Source organism: Lampris incognitus, chromosome 2 (genome assembly GCF_029633865.1).
Source record: "Lampris incognitus isolate fLamInc1 chromosome 2, fLamInc1.hap2, whole genome shotgun sequence".
Classification (NCBI taxonomy): domain Eukaryota; kingdom Metazoa; phylum Chordata; class Actinopteri; order Lampriformes; family Lampridae; genus Lampris; species Lampris incognitus.
The window spans coordinates 107951100-107972962 of record NC_079212.1 but is presented as its reverse complement, the minus strand read 5'-3'; the positions used below and the strand labels follow the sequence as shown (position 1 = coordinate 107972962).

The following is a 21863-nucleotide window of genomic DNA, read 5'->3' as shown; positions in this document are numbered from 1 at the left end:
TGGTGATGGACAGGTTGACGGACGAGATCAGGCAGGAGTCTCTGTGGACTATGATGTTTGCGGATGATATTGTGATTTGTACCGAGAGTAGGGTGCAGTTTGAGGAGAGCCTGGAGAGGTGGAGGTATGCACTGGAGAGAAGAGGAATGAAAGTCAGTAGGAGCAAGACGGAATACATATGCGTGAATGAGAGGGAGGAGTGGAACGGTGAGGATGCAACGAGTAGAGGTGACAAAGGCGTATGAGTTTAAATACTTGGGGTCAACTGTCCAAAGTAACGGGGAGTGCAGAAGAGAGGGGAAGAAGAGAGTGCAGGCAGGGTGGAGAAGAATGTCAGGAGTGATTTGTGACAGAAGGGTACCAGCAAGAGTTAAAGGGAAGGTTTACAAGATGGTTGTGAGACCAGCTATGTTATATGGTTTGGAGACAGTGGCACTGACAAAAAGACAGGAGATGGAGCTGGAGGTGGCAGAGTTGAAGATGTCAAGATTTGCATTGGGAGTGACGAAGGAGGACAGGATTAGGAATGATTAGAGGACCGCTCAGGTTGGGCGGTTTGGAGACAAAGCAAGAGAGGCAATATTGAGATGGCTTGGATATGTGTGGAGGAGAGATGCTGGGTATATTGGAAGAGTAAAAGAGGAAGGCCAAAGTGTAAGTTTGTGGTGAGGGAGGACATGCAGGTGGCTGGTGTGACAGAGGAAGATGCAGAGGACAGGAAGAAATGGAAACAAATGATCCGCTGTGGCGACCCCTAACGGGAGTAGCCAAAAGTAGTAGTAGTAGCAATGATGGTTGTTGGTATAAAATCTCTAATCCTGACTAATGAGGTTTGAAGTAGAACTTGTCATTTTACAGCACAAACTTCCAACGGCTTGAAAAGAAAGAAACAAAACAGCATTACTCATTAGATGGATTATTTTTTTTTTCTTATCTTGTGTAAAGCGCCCTTGGGTTTCTTGAAAGGTTCTATACAAAACTAAGTTGTTGTTGTTGGATATACATAGAACGTAGTTCTTATGTGACAAAATAGGATCAGAACTAACAGCAAATGTGGCACCCTCTTCAAAGTCCTTAATCATGGTTTGATGCCCTAAACACAACAGGACCCCTTCAGAGTTTAACGAGTGATTACAGTTCACATGCAGACACCAACCTGAAATATTAATGTTGGCCTGGATGGATACACGGCATCTGCGGAAAGTAATTAACTTTCTCTTAAACTGCTTCTTTTCAATGTACTTATCAAATCTTGCAATTGTTCATGCAATGATAAAAACGAGAGGGAAGAAAAATTAAAGAGATCGGCTAGTGGCAAACCTATGTGTGGGAGAAAAAAAAAATGCTGAATATGACAGACGTCTCAAAGAAAATTACCGAAACAAAAATTATGGAAAATATAAGTGTTTAGATGGCAATAGACAAATATCCATGCTATTCGAATGAACGCCGGCTTCTCCTACTCAGCAGTGCTGAGAAATACATTAGTTTAGCCTGTTTAGCGTTCACTTGTATTACTTAAAGTGCACACCATATGTTAACTCTAGACGACAGATCTAATACTGAATAGTTACCACCTGCCGATGCTTACTGGAGTAACACACCATAGCCTGATGAAATAATGTGACACCACCTCATTTTTTACAGTATCATCCCCTTGTCCTTTCCAATTTCTCCATACCTACTGGTATCCCCAGAACCCCCGTCAGTGATCTCTAGTTTGCAATTCACGTCACTTTTGTGCATTTTTTTTTTTAATGTTCCCCCTTTTTCGTCCCAGTTGTACTTGGCCAATTACCCCACTCTTCCGAGCCGTCCGGGGTGCTGCTCCTCCCCCTCTGCTGATCCAGGGAAGGCTGCAGACTACCACATCTCCTCCGATACATGTGGAGTCACCAGCCGCTTCTTTTCACCTGAGAGTGAGGAGTTTCACCAGGGGGAAGTAGCACATGGCAGGATCATACTATCCCCTCCAGTTCCCCCTTCCCCCTGAACAGGTGCCCTGACCAACCAGAGGAGGCGCTAGTGCAGCGACCGGGACACATCCGACTTCCCAGCTGCAGACACGGCCAATTGTGTCTGTAGGGACACCTGACCAAGCTGGAGTTAACGTGGGGATTCGAACCGACAATCCCTGTGTTGGTAGGCAACGGAATAGACTGCCACGCCACCCAGATGCCACTTTTGTGCATTTATTGCAGCAAAAGACACCAGTCAGCTGATGGATGTTGTCCTGAATTTCAATGGTAATCAAACAGGCAAATCAGGGGCCGAACTGGCTGGTGTGTCACCTCTGATATGTCTCCAGCCTAATGGATTTATAAATAAACACACTCGATGTTGTCCTAGCTGGTCATACATTCAATTCATGTGCCTTGCACTCTCTCCTTACTATTTTCATTACCATCTGTATTTAAATGTGCTTTGTTAAATTCTATGCATTAACTGTACATGTATATATTCTAAATTACCTCACTCTGTGTGTAATTTGTTGATGTGACATTATAATTCTGTTACTTTTGTGCATTCTTTGCATTCAGCACCTATTGCATGTCTGTCTGTACTAGAAGAAAGATCCCTTCTCTGTTGTTCTTCCTGAGGTTTCTCCCTTTTTTTTTTCCTGATAAGGATTTTCTTGTTAAATGTTTCCTCATTCGAGTCTAGGGTCCATGGATAGGGGTTGTCATATACTGTTGTATATTGCACTGATTGTAAAGCCCTTTGGGACTACCTTGTAATGTGGGCTACACAAATAAACAACTTGAATTGAAGGTGACTGTCTATAAAGGAAAAAGCAGAGAAAGAAGAAAACTTTGAGGTACATAGGTATCCATCTTAGTTATGCAAACACATTAGACACATTAGAAAGCAGAAATTAACTTGGAAAATTGTGGCACATGCGTTTAGTGTGATCCAAAACAACTGGCGCAGGGTAAGGCCAAGTTAGGCTCTGCAGACTAATATGCCATTTTTGCTAGAAAACCTATGATATACGTATATTAACAGTGATACCAGTAGTATATTTTATAAAGCTGCCCAGTAGTATAACATAAACAAGAGTATTCAAGTTGGCAAAGCTCTTGGCCCAAGATTATGGAGCTAATTTGTTCTTTATTAAAGTGTGCATGTCTCTTTCAGCAAATGTTGTCATTCTACAGGAAGGTCCTTGACCACAGCAGTATATACTAACTCCTCATTTCATCATTTCTTTCTGGAAAGAAAATGAGGAGACTACTCAGGGTAAAGGGGGGAAAGAACTCAATTTGCCATTTTAAATGCTATCTATACAATTTAGTTGGATGTGATTATGGGCATGTTGAACTATACTGGCCTCAGATATTGACTGCCAATAATTATTGAATATTTATAATATAAGGTCCCTACATATTTATTTATTTATCTATCTGTGCTTTAGATAATCACAAACCATGACAATTATAGAAACATCCTGGAATTGAATGAGCATAAACTACTATTATTAATTGAAAGGTGGTAAGTAGTTCTCCAAGTTTGGATTGGATGTTTATCTACCCTCTTAACTCAGCATTCTTCTACAAAAAAAAAAACAATTTAGGGCCATTTATTTTCTTTTTCTATGTGCAGCCAATACTGAGTTTAAATGGTTTCACAGAGTTTGCTAGTAAAACCACTCACCATCACATCTTCTGATGAAAGAGAGCAAGGACCTCACACAGCTGTTTCACGGACAGAGAAGGAGCTCTCTATTCTTTTTGCTTCTAAATGTTCAGATAAAGAAGCCCCAAAATGAAAAGGCATCTTTAGAGACTCAAATGTATACTTTATCAGTGCAGTTTTTGAGGTTTTATCCTGTTCCAAAAGTCAAATGCACTTGAGCTTGTATAGGGTTTCCATTATGTCCTCACTCGATACCAGGTCAAGATCTGATGCACGGATGACATATTTTTCCAATTTTTTTTTTTTGGATCCCCCCCCCCCCTTTTTCTCCTCAATTGTACCCGGCCAATTACCCCACTCTTCTTCCTGGTTGCTGCTCCAACCCCTCTGCCGATCCCGGGAGGGCTGTACCACATGCCTCCTCCGATACATGTGGAGTCACCAGCCGCTTCTTGAGGAGTTTCGCCATGGGGACATAGCACGTGGGAGGATCACGCTATTCCCCCCAGTTCCCCCTCCCCCCCGAACAGGCGCCCCGACCGACCAGAGGAGGCGATAGTGCAGCGACCAGGATGCATACCCACATCTGGCTTCCCACCCGCAGACACTACCAATTATGTATGTAGGGACATCCGACCAAGCTGGAGGTGACACGGGGATTTGAACAGCGATCCCTGTGTCGGTAGGCGATGGAATAGACCGGCACGCCTCCCAGATGACCCTATTTTCCTAATATTCAAATAATAGCTCGAAACGGTTTAGCCAACCATTGTGATGTTTGTTATTGTTTAAGTTAAGCTGGATCTATTTGTGTCACTGATGTTTTTTCTGAAACTATTACAGCTCTCTGTTAGCTAACTGTAATGACTAGCGAGTTACACCTCCTAGTTGGTATGTGTGAGAATTTAGTAACAGCTAAGGTCTTAGTAATAATCAGTATAAGTGATGCAACCCATTTTTATTCAGTGTGGTGTAAATTTTGATTTAGTTGATACTTATGTGACAATTACAAAGTATTAATGAGGAGTTACCTACATATAAACTAATACAACTGGCCCCTGGGCACTTCCTGTCTTTTACTGGACTCGGCTTACATTTTTGAGTCCATTCACACACCAAGTTAGGCAGAATATTTTGGAAAAGCATTCAGTGCCTGGATAAGGAATACAAAAAATAACTTAAAATTAGATCAAAAAACATCGCCAAAAGGCAAGTGTAAAACATTTGTGGTGTATCATGAATATTACTTATGTCAAATTCTTATTCCTTTTTGTAACTGGCAACTCCATGCCTTTATCTCAGTATGTGTCGACCATCTGCCAATTACTGCTGTGCTCAGATAACATATCGTGAATGCAGGAGGAAATGTCTGCGTGTGGAATTGAAAATAGTTTTCTAAAAGATTGTATGATTACGTTTAATTATGAGCAGGGTTGAAACCAGGGTATATAAATTTCAACTTTGGGGGCTTTTCAGTTGAACTCACTATGGTATTACTATGCTGCATGAACTAGAAATGGGCAGACGAAGAAGCACAAATATACAAACTGGAACTGTGCAAAAAAACGACACTGTATCGAACAAATCTGTTCTGGCAAATTAGATGCTTTACATGTGTTTTATTGCTGCTGAGTTGCAGACTAGCTTATCAAGGTATTTATTTTTGCTTTAAGTCTCATAATGCTTATTTCAAGATATTCCTTGTAAAAAAAAAAAAAGCTAGCGCTTGCCTACCAACAGTGGATGAGCACACAGCTCCACCCATAACACTGATGCTGCTTAGGAGGGAAGTATTCGGAAAGTATTCTCCTCAGAATTTATGAAGTAATTACGATCTGAATGCTGGTGTTTCACAATGTAACATGGGCTCCAATAGAGATATTTCAATTCTTTTATGAATATGCAACACTGTTACTTGTATTACATTACAGCCCGACCCTGGTGTCACACAGCCTCTGTTCACGGCTATAAACATCCAGAGTTTAGCAAATTCCTATACATCCACGAGAAAGCTTGCATCAACAAAAACCGACTGTAAGAGGGGGCAAAATAGATACAGAGAGATGGTGGGGTGGATGGTAAGATTACATTCACACTATTCAATGTTTTTCATCTCGGGGAAAATAACTGAAATGCACTTTGGCCTGGCAATACAAAAGTAAAATACTGAAAACTGCTTTCAGAAAACAATATTCATAATAATAACAATTATAACAACAATAATTATAACAATTTGTTAACAACTTACAAATACTCCCTAGAAACAGCTCCAGCAGAGCAAATTTGCTCCTATACTGAGTCTTGAAAAATAAAAGTGTAGATTATTAGTTATCTGACAGCTGGAGGCTATTTTTCACTGATAATTTCCACATATTGATTTAGTCTGAAATCATAAACTATCAGATATCATGAAAACTATTGTGTTTTCCAGCGCTCAAAAAGTGGCTGTCAAAGGTGAACAAATGTGCTTTTTAAAATTCACTTTGTGTTTGTCTTGTGGACATCATTTATAAGACAGTAGCTCAGGAGGTAGAGCAAGCCATGTGGTAACTGGAGGGTTGTCTAACTGCTCCTGTTGAGCTGGTTGTTACTTTGCATGGTTGACACCGCCATCGCTGTATTAGTGCATGTGTGAATATGAGGCATTGATTGATTGTAAAGTTATTTGAGTGGCTGTTGCATCTACAAAATCATTATATAAATGCAGTCAACTTATAATTTCTTATGAAAAAGTACTTATAGTTGGGAAAAAATAGAATAATCTGAACACTGCCTAATGGCTGTGTTTCAAAGCAGCATACAGCATATGCTGTAAAATGCTCAAACAACCAGCATTCCTCCTTTCTCTCTAAGCACAATTTACTTGTTTGAAATCAGTCTGGTTTTAAAAGTGGTCATTCCACCAAAATTGCTCTCCTGGCAGTCGGCAAAGCTCTCCTCAAGGCCCAAATGGCTGGCAAGTTCTCTATTGTAATTCTCCTTGATCCATCTGCAGTAGCATACCGCAGGGTTTCAGTCAGCATCTTCAATAATGAACTGCAGCCTCCTCCCCCTCACCATTTTCAGTGAAATCAATCATGGTTGTTTAACACTCGTTGCAAAAAAAAACAACACAAAATCCCCTATTTAGGATTATTTTGGTTTTAAACCGGATGTAACCGGCAAGCTGAAGGACCTAAATTTCCAATGATTCCGATGGCGTCAGATGAAGGACCCCTCTGCTTGCAGCCTCCAAATGAACAAACAGGTGGTGATAACATAATGATGCAAAGATCAGATTGCACAACTGCACATACGGTTTTTAGTTTAGTTCTCAAATTATGAATTGACATAGCTTTTCAGCACTAATTGATCAGACAGCAACCATTAAATATGGCTTTATGGCCATTTAGTCACTGCCCTGTTTTGTGAAAAGCTCTTCAGAGATCACTGAAGAGCACATCAGCAAAGTCAAAAATGCCAATGAAAGCATAAAGAAAAAACAAGTCAAAGCTTCTTAACTGTGATAAAGGTCCTGATGTACAATGTGCCGTTTCACGTTCAAAATCCTCAGTGTGAAGCTGGAACAACTGAACCGGCTCAATTCTTTTGTCATGGACCGTGCACACCAACCTGGACCTGAAATTCCACCTCAATTGAGACACTCATTGCAGCCTTCTCTCACAAAATTCATTCAATTAGTCCATTTGGGAGAATGTGAAAAAAGGCAGACAATCCTCCCAAATTTGCAAAAAGAAAAAAAAAACTTCCAGACTTTTAATTTTTAATGCTCCCCAGGACATCACAAGATTTAATGTGTGTACATAACAGTGCACAAAGAGAGCCTGTGGCATTGATTCTTCTACTGTACTCCATTAAGTCCTGATGCCATTACAACAGCTCCATCTTAGCACTGAGCCACATTGTTTTGCAATCATAGCTTTCCAACATTTCAATTATTAAAGCAGCTAGATCATGGGCTCATTTTATCTCTGTAATGTCCTCAAATTTTCAAAAATCTCTCTTTTGCACCCATTTCACTAACATACCTGAGGACAAAGGACAGCTGTGCTGTGTTGCTGAAATCGGTGGTCTCATTGACCATAACTGCCACGAACATGGTGTGGTTGATCTCTTTTTGGATGGCATCATTTAGCACCTCAGCAACAGCATTTATGAGATCATTTTGAAAATTTCCTTTTGTCCCCATAAAAAGTGTGGTGGTGGCAAGATGGTATTGCAAGTCGGCATCACAGTCTGATAAGGTTAGTAATTCCAATTACCTCGATTCAGGGTCTCTTTCCTCTCATCCTATTCCCTGAAAGATAATTCTTGCTGTCCCAAAAACATAATACAATCGATAAGGCACTTTAGTATGTTTTTTTCTTTTTTCTTTTTTAAGCTCTGTCATTGTGCAGGCTTGTCTCTCATCACTGCTGCTCATCAAGCTGCAAATCCACCCTGGAGGCATCAAACATCTTCAAATAGGTTATGCTCGGAGGCCTGATGTTTGATAGCTGCCTGGTGAAGCTGTTAAGGCTGCTAAAACCAGTGCTATTCTACGTACTCTCACTGGTATTAAAAGTAAACATGGCCAGCAAAATACACTGCCAAACCGGTCATGCTGGAGATGTTGCAGGCAGCAGAACGTTCTCCACAGCGTCTCCAGACTCTCTCACATCTGTCACATGTGTTCAGTGTGAACCTGCTCTCATCTGTGAAGAGCACAGGGCGCCAATGGCGAATCTGCCAACCAAGATGTTCTCTGGCAAAGGTCAATCGGGCTGCACGGTGTTGGGCTGTGAGCACAGGCCCCAATTGTGGACGTCGGGCCCTCATACCATCCTCATGCATTCTGTTTCTCACTGTTTGAGCAGAAACCTGCACATTAGTGGCCTGTTGAAGGTTGTTTTGTAGGGCTCCGGCAGTGCTCCTCCTGTTCCTCCTTGCACAAAGGACCAGATAGTGGTCCTGCTGCAGGGTTGTTGTCCTCCTGCAGCCCCCTCCACGTCTCCTGGTGTACTGGCCTGTCTCCTGGTACCTCCTCCATGCTCTGGACACTGTGCTGGGAGACACATCAAATCTTCTTGCCACAGCACGCATTGATGTGCCATCCTGGATGAGCTGCACTACCTGAGCAACTTCTGTAGGTTGCAGATACCGCCTCATGTCACCTCTAGTGGTGAGGGCACTAGCAAAATTAAAAACTAACCAAAGATCGGCCAGAAAAGATGAGGACAGGCAAATGGTCTGTGGCTACCACCTGCAAATCCATTCCTTTTATAGGGGTTGTCTTGCAAATTCTCTAATTTCCACCAGGTGGAAATTAGACAATTTACCAACAGGTGAAATTGATTCACAAATCAGTGTTGCTTCGTAACTGGACAGGTTGATATCTCAAAAGTGTGATTGACTTGGAGCTACATTGCATTGCTTATGTGTTCCCTTTATTTTTTTGAGCAGTGTAGCTTGTTCCACTCTGTGCTAGCTGTTAGCCAGCCATAGCGGTCATAGTTGCTCTTAGTAAAGTGCTGCACAAAACCGTTGCTGGCCTTGGTAAGCCCATCCATCTTAGGTGTAGGGCTTCCTCTTGTAGTAATTTCTTTCTTTTCTTCAAAGGTCACCTTGGAAAAAGGCTTGCACAGTAGATCGGCAACAATATCTGTGAATGCGGTGACCATTGCATTTTCCATCTGTTCACTCATAACCCGCCAAAGGTCAAGCTCAAGTTGATGACAACTCAGGGCTAGCGCACTGATACATCGCAGGGCCCTGGGGTTTTCTGTCGCTACACATCAAAATTTGATTGGCTGATGATACAGTCACTCAGAGTTGCAATCAGTATACTGCTTCGGGGTTCAACAAAAGGCTAGCAATACCACGAGTGCTGGTCCAAGAAGCTGTAATGAGTTTAGATGACATAGGAAATCCCAGCTCAGCCCCACAAGAAAATAAATAATTGAATTCAGACACATTTCAGGCACACTTTAATCAACTAGCCTTTGTGCATTGCCTGTTGACACCTATGTCCTATCAGACTTGAACCTAGTTTTTTGGCACTTACTTGCATTGTCGCCTCCTAACTAGATCTTTGTTTGTACATCGCTTTGGATAAAAGTGTCTGCTAAATGACATTTTAACATTTTAACATTGTAACTATGAAAAACAAATTATGATTTTGACAGGGTCAACAGAGAAGGCCATGGTGGCCCTGACAGCCCAAAACTGTTCATCTGCTGCATTTGACACTGTAATCACCAGATCCTACCATCAACTCTATTGGCCTTGGGCATCACGGGCACTGGCCTTTAGTGGTTCAAATAGTACCTGACACGGAGGTCGGACCAAGTATCCTGGTGGGGCCACGTGTCAGCCCTCTCCTCTCAACCCTCTATATATTACATCTCTTGGCTCAGTCAACTATGGTCTTGAATTTTCCTAACTTTCTTATGCTGGTTGTACCCAACTTTATCTCTCCTTTCCTCATGATGAGACTACTGTGTCAGCAAGGGTTGCTGACTACCTCACTGATATCTCTGCTTAGATGGTGGAATTGCACCTCCAGCTCAATTTATTTAAAAGAGAGCAACTGGTTCACAGAAAATTGAATCAGTTCATCTGGACACAACAATAATTGGGAGAAAGTTGCACTTGAACTTTTTTGATTGTATTACAATTGTACTGTCACTTTATGTAAAGCACATTGTGTTGGCCAGTGTATGAAACGTGCTATATACACAAAGTTTGACTTGACTTCATAATTCAATAGTATACATATATACAAGTTTTATCAATAAACTTTATTTTTATTATTTTTTGACATTTTACGTTTAACATAACTTTTAATTGCTTTGATTTAATTAATTCCTTTGATTAATCATTAAACAACAGCCATGGCTTATATGAAACTGCTTTCTGGAGTTCCATGATGAAGTTTGATGGCACAAAGGTAAAGAAGCCATTTCCAAAGTAATGTGAGTACCACAAGTGCATGAATGTATTAAAATACGGGTGGCCCTATTGATGCAGTGCTAGTGACATACTCTTTATTGAGCTACAGGACCATCGACAGGCAGTTAGAAAAACAGTTACGCTTAGGGTTGGGTATCGAAAACAGTGCCCATACGGCACCGACAGAACTATCTCGGTCCTACCGAGTATCAAACTCTTTGGAAAAAAACGGCGCCAAATTTCAATACTTTACGGTAGACGATGTGCAGCCAGCCAATCACTACCAGCGTTGTACACAGGTGACTGACTGACAAATCAGCATGAAGCTATTTGGTATGCGTGTGTGTCTCGTGACTGCGTTGGAGTTGAAAACTGGCAGGCAAGATTCAGTGAGTTACTATGCGTTCCAAAGTGTGACTACACTTTGTAAAAATAGACAGCAAACCTGACACAGTAAAACGCAGCCGCTGCAAAGCGATCATCAAATGCAAGTCTGGGAATACATCGAATATGATGAAACATCTAATCATGCATGGGATACATTTACGAGTGGACAACTGCTCTGTGTTTGATAACGTTAATGTCCGTGCTGCTGCCAACGTTAACGTTAGCTCTGGGACGTCTGCTGCTGGGTCTTCTTCTGGTGCCACTGCTAGCAATGATGGAACAGGTAAGGACGGTTATGATGATGTATATAAATAGGCTCACATACATTAAAGATGTCAGTCTGCACGTTGACCTTATTGTCATTGTTGACCTCACTTTCAACCTCAAAGTGCTAGAATACAGAACCAAAATAACACAATGTGTCAATGAATTAAGGTGCTCGCTGTACAGAAAAGCAGTTTGCTGATAATCCTATGAGGTTTCCATAATATATAGTATCAGAAGATATTGTTTAGGTATCGTATCGAATTGGAGGTATTGGTTTTGGTATCGGTATCAAAATATTTCAAATGATACCCAACCCTAGTCACACTTACATATTATTATTTTTTTGTATAATCAATTTATAAACTTGGTTATGAATCTCTTTTTCTGCAGTAATGGCATGTCTAACATTGCAGATGTGGCTGCTGTTACACTGATCTACTGAATTAAATAGGCTCCATCAAGTGGGCTGACAGAAACAGAAGTTGCGAGAGAAGCTTGGGAAAACTTTAGATAAGAGAACCCTGCTAATCAGACTGCTACTGCCTGACTAATCAATCTGGATGCTTCTTCCCCTCAACCATGCCTGTATGTGTCTGTGTGTGTGTGTGTGTGTGTGTGTGTGTGTGTGTGTGCGCGCGCGCGCGCGTGCATGCATGCATGCATGGCGTGGTCCTGTCTGCAACACTCTGCTGGTGATGAGCTAATTAGACCCAGAGTATTGTGTGTTTGTGTGAGAGAGTGTAAATTTACTTGCGTGTGTGTGCATGCATTTGTGTATCAACTGATAGCAGGAACCGCTGAGAATCAATACAGGGTGGATTACTCACTCGTCAGTAGATAACCCAGCAAGACCCATGCGTGTGTTCACACACACACACACACATACATACCCACACACACACACAGCTGTTGCATTCAGAAAGGCTATCTTGGTGGACAGTTATCAGTTGAATATTCATCTAACAAGATGTAATGTGTATTCTTTGACTGATAGCATCAGAAATAAGAGGATTTGGGGAAAATGACAAAATCTACTCAATGTCCAGGCTATCTTAATACAGTTCCACTGGTCTCAATTTGCTTCATCAGGGGCTTTGTTTAATAATACAGCAGGGCAATGCAACAGCTTCTATGGCTCTTCGGGACACATTGCTTTTGCTTTGCGGCGATGACCATGTTCCCTGAATGCATGCATTCACCTACCATATACTGGTACTGTGTCCTGTATTATAATGTTAGTTGTGAATATGTATTAAGTATATTTGTGACTATCTCTTTGACAGTACAAGAAAAAAATTCCTTTGCATTAATCGCGTTTAGGAAAGAAATGATTCTGATTGGCCTGTCCAGGGTGCCTCTCCACCTTCCGCCCAATGACTGCTGGGACAGGCTCCAGTATCCCCGCGACCCTGAGAGCAGGATAAGTGGTTTGGATGATGAATGAATGAATGAATGATTCTGACTCCTAAACTGTTTGAATCCCAAACTGTGAAGACAAACTTAAGAAAAGGTCACTCAACTGCAGGTCAATTCCATATTGAATATGGTAGGGGTCTAAATCAAAGCTTGCTATACCATCAAGTGATCGGTCACAAGTTTTGCCACTCCTTATTTACTGTTGCTGGCTCAGTCATTTCATTATCTTCCAATGCAACAATTCCCATATTTAGCTGGGTACAACTGCAATGATTCCCATATTTAGCTGGGTACAAATAATAGATTCTGGAGTTCAAGTAATAATTAATAGTTTCTAGAAAATAGTACGGAGGAAATTTGGTAATAAATGTCGATTTTAATTTCATTGTTTCTAAATCAATTTGACTATGACTTGGTGAAACTGTTACAAAAAAAAAATCCAACTTAAAATGACATTTGAAAATCAAAATACCAAATTAGTGTCAATTTTAGCGAGTATTTACAAGCATTTTAAAAAACCCAGCCACTGAGGATGCACAAGCCAGTGCATCCTTAGTGCCGGTCCCAAGCCCGGACAAATGGGGAGGGTTGCGTCAGGAAGGGCATCCGGCGTAAAATCTTTGCCAAATCAAATATGCGGATCATAAATAAGACTTACATACCGGATCGGTCGAGGCCCGGGTTACCAACGACCGCCACCGGTACTGTTAACCAGCAGGGTGTCGGTGGAAACTATGCTACTGTTGGGCGAAGGAGAAGGAGAGGGGGAAAGCATGTCCAGAGGCAGCTAGAGAGGAGGAAGGGTAGGCATGTGGAGGTGAGAGTTGGAACTTTGAATGTTGGCACTATGACTGGTAAAGGGAGAGAGCTGGCTGACATGATGGAAAGAAGAAAGGTAGGCATACTGTGTGTGCAAGAGACCAGGTGGAAGGGGAGTAAGGCCAGGAGTATTGGAGGTGGGTTCAAACTCTTCTACCATGGTGTGAATGGGAGGAGTAATGGGGTAGGGGTAATTCTGAAGGAAGACTATGTCAAGAGCGTGCTGGAGGTGAAGAGAGTGTCAGACAGAGTGATGAGTATGAAGCTGGAAATGGAAAGTTCATTGCTGAATGTTATCAGCGCATATGCCCCGCAAGTTGGGTGTGAGATGGATGAAAAAGAAGAATTCTGGAGTGAGTTGGACGACATGGTGGAGAGGGTACCCAAGGAGGAGAGAGTGGTGATTGGAACAGACTTCAATGGACATGTTGGTGAAGGAAACAGAGGTGATGAGGAGGTGATGGGAAGGTATGGAGTCAAGAAGACAAATGTGGAAGGACAGATGGTGGTCGATTTTGCGAAAAGGATGGAAATGGCTGTGGTGAATACATATTTCAAGAAGAGGGAGGAACACAGGGTGACATACAAGAGTGGAGGAAAGTGCACACAGGTGGACTATATCTTATGTAGAAGGCGCCATCTAAAAGGGATTGGAGACTGCAAGGTGGTGACAGGGGAGAACGTAGCTAGGCAGCATCGGACGGCGGTCTGTAGGATAACTTTGGAGACCAAGAAGAGGAAGCGAGTGAAGACACAGCCGAAGATCAAATGGTGGAAGTTGAAGAAGGAAGACTGTTGTGTGGAGTTCAGGCAGGAGTTAAGATAGGCACTGGGTGGTAGTGAAGAGTTGCCAGATGGCTGGACAACCACTGCAGAAATAGTGAGGGAGACAGCTGGGAAGATACTTGGTGTGTTATCAGGACAGAGGAAGGAAGACAAGGAGACTTGGTGGTGGAATGAGGAAGTACAGCAAATTATACAGAGGAAAGGGTTGGCAAAGAAGAAGTGGGATAGTAAGAGAGATGAAGAAAGTAGACAGGAGTACAAGGAGATGCAGCGTAAAGCAAAGAGAGAGGTGGCAAAGGAAAAGGAAAAGGCGTATGGTGAGTTGTGTGACAGATTAGACACTAAGGAAGGAGAAAAGGACTTGTACCGATTGGCTAGACAAAGGGACCAAGCTGCAAAGGATGTGCAGCAAGTAAGGGTGATCAAGGATAGAGATGGAAATGTGGTGACAAGTGAGGAGTGTGTGCTAAGAAGGTGGAGGGAATACTTTGAGGGGCTGATGAATGAAGAAAATGAGAGAGAGAGAAGGTTGGATGATGTAGGGATAGTGAATCAGGAAGTTCAGTGGATTAACAAGGAGGAAGTGAGGGCAGCTATGAAGAGGATGAAGAGTGGAAAGGCAGTTGGTCCTGATGACATACCTGTGGAGGCATGGCGATGTTTAAGAGAGATGGCAGTGGAGTTTTTAACTAGATTGTTTAACACAATCCTGGAAAGTGGGAGGATGCCTGAGGAGTGGAGAAGAAGCATACTGGTACCGATTTTCAAGAACAAGGGCAATGTGCAGAACTGTAACAACTACAGAGGTATGAAATTGATCAGCCACAGCATGAAGATTTGGGAAAGAGTAATAGAAGCTAGGTTAAGAGGAGAGGTGATGATCAGCGAGCAGCAGTATGGTTTCATGCCACGAAAGAGCACCACAGATGCGATGTTTGCTTTGAGAATGTTGATTGAGAAGTATAGAGAAGGCCAGAAAGAGTTGCATTGTGTCTTTGTAGATTTAGAGAAAGCTTATGACAGAGTGCCGAGAGAGGAGGTGTGGTATTGTATGAGGAAGTCAGGAGTTGCAGAGAAGTATGTAGGAGTGGTGCAGGATACGTATGAGGGAAGTGTGACAATGGTGAGGTGTGCGGTTGGAATGACAGATGGGTTCAAGGTGGAGGTGGGATTACATCAAGGAACGGCTCTGAGCCCTTTCTTGTTTGCAATGGTGATGGACAGGTTGACGGACAAGATCAGGCAGGAGTCTCCATGGATGATGATGTTCGCGGATGACATTGTGATCTGTACCGAGAGTAGGGTGCGGGTTGAGCAGAGCCTGGAGAGGTGGAGGTATGCACTGGAGAGAAGAGGAATGAAAGTCAGTAGGAGCAAGACGGAATACCTATGCGTGAATGAGCGAGAGGACAGTGGAATGGTCAGAATGCAAGAAGTGGAGGTGACAAAGGCATTTGAGTTTAAATACTTGGGGTCAACTGTCCAAAGTAACGGGGAGTGCAGTAGAGAGGTGAAAAAGAGAGTGCAGGCAGGGTGGAGTGGGTGGAGAAGTGTGTCAGGAGTGATTTGCGACAGAAGGGTACCAGCAAGAGTTAAAAGGAAGGTTTACAAGATGGTTGTGAGACCAGCTATGTTATATGGTTTGGAGACAGTGGCACTGACGAAAAGACAGGAGGCGGAGCTGGAGGTGGCAGAGTTGAAGATGCTAAGATTTTCACTGGGAGTAACGGAGGAGGACAGGATTAGGAACGATTATATTAGAGGGACCGCTCAAGTTGGACGGTTTGGAGACAAAGCAAGAGAGGCAAGATTGAGATGGCTTGGACATGTGTGGAGGAGAGATGCTGAGTATATTGGGAGAAGGATGCTGAATATGGAGCTGCCAGGGAAGAGGAGAAGAGGAAGGCCAAAGAGGAGGTTTATGGATGTGGTGAGGGAAGACATGCAGGTGGCTGGTGTGACAGAGGAAGACGCAGAAAACAGGAAGAAATGGAAACGAATGATACGCTGTGGCGACCCCTAACGGGAGAAGCCGAAAGTAGTAGTAGTAGTAGTACAAGCATTTTAAAAGTAAAAGCAACTTAGTACAACAGAAAAATAACTATTATTAATTATAGTAATATTACATCCCACCAAACAATACAATTATACATCACAGCACTGCTAAAAAAGAAAAATTGCCAACTTAACACTCTCTTCCTTCCTGTAGCCTCATCTCTTGGACACTCAAAAGTTAAATCCCTCACCCACTGACTGAAAGAAAAACAATACTTCAGCAACAACCACCACCCTGATATTTCTTATTATAAAATCTTTTCATTATTTTCCCTGGTCATTCTGAGGGGCCAATCGGGCCCAGAGGGTCATTTATGATTTTTAGGGGACCAATGATGCATTGACATACGATGATGTTTGCGGATGACATTGTGATCTGTCGCAAGAGTAAGGTGCAGGTTGAGGAGAGCCTGGAGAGGTGGAGGTATGCACTGGAGAGAAGAGAAATGAAAGTCAGTAGGAGCAAGAAGGGAAACCTATGCGTGAATGAGAGGGAGGACAGTGGTATGGTCAGGATGCAAGGATTGGAGGTGACGAAGGCATATGAGTTTAAATACTTGGGGTCAACTGTCCAAAGTAACAGGGAGTGCAGTAGAGAGTGCAGGCAGGGTGGAGAGGGTGGAGAAGAATGTCAGGAGTGATTTGCGACAGAAGGGTACCAGCAAGAGTTAAAGGGAAGGTTTACAGGATGGTTGTGAGACCAGCTATGTCATATGGTTTGGAGACAGTGGCACTGACGAGAAGACAGGAGGCGGAGCTGGAGGTGGCAGAGTTGAAGATGCTAAGATTTTCACTTGGAGTGACGAAGAAGGACAGGATTAGGAACGATTATATTAGAGGGACCGCTCAAGTTGGACGGTTTGGAGACAAAGCAAGAGAGGCAAGATTGAGATGGCTTGGACATGTGTAGAGCAGCGATGCTAGGTATATTGGGAGAAGGATGCTAAATATGGAGCTGCCAGGAAAGAGGAAAAGAGGAAGGCCAAAGAGGAGGTTTATGGATTTGGTGAGGGAGGACATGTAGGTGGCTGGTGTGACAGAGGAAGACACAGAAGACAAGAAGAAATGGATGATCCGCTGTGGAAACCCCTAACGGGAGCAGCCAAAAGTAGTAGTAGTAGTAGTAATGACGCATTGACATAGCCCAGATCAAACACTGGTGAACGGCGGATGCATCTTTACCTGGATACACAAACACTCTCATTTATATTAACTGGTCATTCTTACAGTTGACTTGTTTATTTATTTATAATTTTATTTCTAGCTTTTCCCCTTATCCCACCCGATTTACCCAATGGCATATGGCTGGAACTCTTGTCGAATAACTCCCCTTGGCTCACATTTCCACAGGAAGGAGATGGTCCTAACACCAGCTTCCTTAAAACTCGTGTCAGCTGCTCTCGCTAGTTTACACACTGAAGCCTCGCATAGATTGCATTACCTTCAGGCCGTGAAGGAGACGTAGGGAGAATGCTTTCGGTTGCTTGGCTGCAGGTGCCCGGATGGGCCAGAGGGGTCACTGGAGAACGACGAGTCCCCGCACACAACACCGATCTACACCCACTATCCCTCGGCCTAATGAATGCCTTACCCCGTGGACGCTCTGGCCATGACCAGTTAAGGCGAGTCTGGGATATGAACCTCCCAGCCACATGACGAGCGGATTGCAAGAACGGCGGTTTATTCCACCCTGCCATCAGAGCGGCCTTACAGTTGACTTGGAATTGAACTGATGTTTCTGCTGTCACGACCAGACTTACCTGCCTCTCTGGAGAGCTGCATGAACGCGTCCACCCCCTTCTCTCCATAGCTGCCTTCTGATGCAACGGTGGACACGTAGTTCCAGCCCATGGCCTTCACGATGTCCACCATGGCCTGGGCCTGGAAGCTGTCAGGGGGCACCACACGGGAGAAGAAGTCGTAACGTCGGTCATCACTCAGCTCGGGGGCCGTGGAAGCGTAGCTAATTTGGGGGATCTTGAGAAAGAAAAGAGGGGAATGGAAAGAGAGGGGTAAGTATGGATGAACACGCAGAGTCATTTACTTTTGAGGGAAGACTTCAAAAGTGAGAGTAAGAAATAGGTGGGTGCTTAACAGATTAGCTCGGCGATCTTGTGGCCATTGCAGCAAGAAAAAAAAAATGTATGCATGAGAGGGAGTATATAATATTTCTATTGCAGCAGGAATTACAGTAAGATGCCTTCGAGCAAGGCACTAATCCACTAAACCCTGACTCCCCAGTTAAGGTGCCTTTGAGCAAGGCACTAACCTACTAAACACTGAATCCCAACTCGTGTAGTGGGTTTTCTTTGGTGGTTATCCAAAGGAAGGTGTCAGCTCTGAAACCTGTGAGTAACTAACTATACTTGTGAGTAACTATGTGTATATCAGCCAGGTTGGATGGAGCTTGTTTACCCAGCAAATCTTCATTGACACAGGTTTTAAAAAGAGGGCAGAGAGAGGTCAAGCAATCTAACACAATCAATGATGTCATGATGGAAGCCTTAAAGAAATGAGAGAGGGAGGAAATAATGTTTCACATTGCTTGTAAGCCGGACCTGTAAATGTGCAGTAAAGTGAACATATTACAATCCGCCTATTCCAGTGCGGTGATTTCTTTATTTGCTCCATGTAGATCATATTTTCATATAAAAACTTACTCATGTAAAAAAAAAAAAACTATGTTTAAATTTAAGTGTTGCAGAACAGGTTTACATTTTAAATGTGTAGTTCTGCTGGGGGCTGGTTCATTTTAATGTGCCCATATGGATATTAAAAACAAAAACAAAAAAACAATCAAGCTACCAAATCAGTTTGGTAGAAAAATGCAAGAGAAAATGGTAGAAAAGTTTTATTTGGAAATTGTCACTTCACAGAAACATGTTCAACATGTGGAACTCCGGCATATTTACCCAGGCAAAGTATTTAGGTGGGGGAGATCATGACTTTCCCTCCCAGCTAAAGCCACTCTATTATCCGTACATCATAACTGAAAATGTCCATGAGTATAAGTGCATTATCTCTGACAGGATGCAAGTAAATTTCTTTCTCGAAAATGAGTTTGACACAGCAAACAGTAAAGGTGCTCAGGGTAATTACACACGTTCTGAGTGAGGTCAGGGATTGTTTGATCCCTCGCCATCAAAGTCTTTTTTTCTCTATTGGCCAACAAAAGTTAAATAGAATTCTCCAAGAAAAAAAGAAAAAAAAAGCATTTAAATTATAAATCTGCCAAAAGATATTTCTTCTAATTACCCTTTCGATCTCCTCTGACTTTCAGGGGTCATTTACATGGACCTTGACATATAGGTCTTGATAGAAGTATGGACAGTGTTGAAATGTTGAAATGTTGAATCTTCTTTCTGACAAATAACCCCGTGTCTGGGAATATTACTGATTTGAGTGCTCAAAATGGTTCAGAGGACTCCTTTTCATGCCTGTTCTCTGCATTCAAGAAAGAAACAGCTGGAATTAGAGCTTTCTCAAGAGCTCGCTCCCTCGCAAAGAAGCTTCCTAGCTTTGTCAGTAAATCAGAAACTGCCCCGATATTAAAATATAGACTTCAGCGCACTCTATTCAGCATGACCGACCTTAGGAGTCACCTGCAGTCTTTAATAACTTAATCCTCCAGCCCACTGCCTTGGTTTTGCTTAATTGTTTAGCACCCACTTAAAAGTGTTTGCATGCACCCTGTACAAACACACACACACACACACACACATATTCAGTCCTTTGTTTTTCATTATCTTTGTTTTATGATTTGGTGCCACTTGGTTTAATAAACCACTTTGTGACAAAGCAAGTTGTTAAAAGCTCTCTGTAAATAACTAACAGCATGACTAGATGTGACAAACAATGAAGGCCTACGCTAATTGTTTATTCAAACACCGGGGAAGCTGTAGTGGCATTACATTATTATGACGACTGACGGGGTCAATTAATTCTAATCTTTGTTCTGTTATTTAAGTGTCTAGAAGATTCTAATGATTTAATTGACTTCACTAAGAATGTTGTGGAGAGGGATGTACTTGATTATCCATTTGTGACAAAACATATATGTAACCACGTTTGAGGTTTTATTAAGGTTTCTGCGTAAACCTTAAAAAAAAAACTTTCCAGGAACTGAGAGAACAGCTAAGTTCTCCATTGACACCCATGCATTTATCACGTTAAAAAAAAAATCATATCAAATTAGTCCAAACTCATTCACAGCACACTTCACAAAAGCAGAGCTTACACAGTGAAGATCCAAGTCAAGTCAAGTCAGTCCAAGAACGGAGAACATAAAAAAGATGAAGAGCACCTTGCAAAAAATACTGACACTCCCATTAAATGTTCAGGGTTCCAGGGTTCAATACACTGTTTAGTAAAATTACAGCAGCGTGGACAGAAAAGACATAGTTTCGGATATATAACATGAGGGCACATCCTCAGCGCCTGGGGTCTCTACCGAAGTGTGCCGGTTTAATCAGGATGTCCTTGAAATGTAGCAGAAATGTATTTAAAGTTTTATAGCTTCTGACTCGAGATGCCACTAAGGCCACCTCATTTGGCCTGCAGGGACAGATGCTGCAGCTTCCCCACACTCAGTGCTCACTCTCTCTCTAACACACACACACAAAATCCTTAACCTGATACAATTTTTGTATGTGTTGTGCTGAGGGACTGCTGAGCAAATCTGTAGGAAATCTTTACCAAAAAAAAAAAAAAAAAAAACACATTACAAAGCCTAGCGGTAAGCTAGGAAGCCCTAGGTTACCACTAGGTGTGGGTAGGGACATAATGACATCAGGCACAGGTGGGCTTAGACCTCCTCTTTACCCGATGCAGACATCTACTGCTCATGCCAAGGACACTGTGGCCTGTGGTTGAGCAGCCATCATTCTGTCAAGGTAAGGGGCAGGTCCAGCCATCCTGCCAGCCAACCAGGGCCAGCGACTCATGAATAATGCCATCATGTCATTATTCATGAGTCAAAACAGGGTCATCATTAATGACCCTGTTTCAGTACAGGTGGGAGTGGAGCACCGGAAACCAAATTATTTGAAACCAAACAACATTTGGTAAAACAAAAGTCATAGATATGTTTTCTAGACATACAGTAGCCCAATTTGTAAAAAAAAAAAAAAAAAATCGGAAAATATCCACTTCCCTTAAATTGCAATTTCCCGGCAGTTTAAACTGTTGTTATTTTGACACTACACAGTATAGTAGTTTTCTGTTTTGCTTTTTGTTTTGTTTTGTTTTTTTTTCCTGCACTAACAGTTTACTTAAAGATGAACAAGATGAACAACCCCTTCACCTTGGTGAACCAGCTCAACCATCCAATCCATTTTTGATAATTTGGAAATGGAGAGCAAATATTTTGAAAATCTGTTGATTTTATTTTCACTTCTTTTTCACTACAGTCCTAATATTTGATATCACATTAAAACACGTATCTTGTACATGTAACACATGTACTGTATTATGCAGTGATACAGTAGCATATAAGAAGTCAGACTGTTCACAAGAAATGAAGTAAATCTTAGCAGTTAAAAAGAGCAAACACTACCCACATGATTCAT

The 21863-nt window shown here is 42.3% G+C and overlaps 1 protein-coding gene across 1 annotated transcript in view; it reads right to left on the bottom strand.

Annotated features, from left to right (window-relative positions):
- Window positions 1–21863, bottom strand: part of LOC130108509 (metabotropic glutamate receptor 7) — a 491728-nt gene that overhangs the window by 302194 nt on the left and 167671 nt on the right. Inside the window, exon 2 of the mRNA XM_056275469.1 lies at window positions 18057–18273. Coding sequence (XP_056131444.1) covers window positions 18057–18273 — 217 coding nt within the window. The remainder of the gene's footprint in view (window positions 1–18056; window positions 18274–21863) is intronic.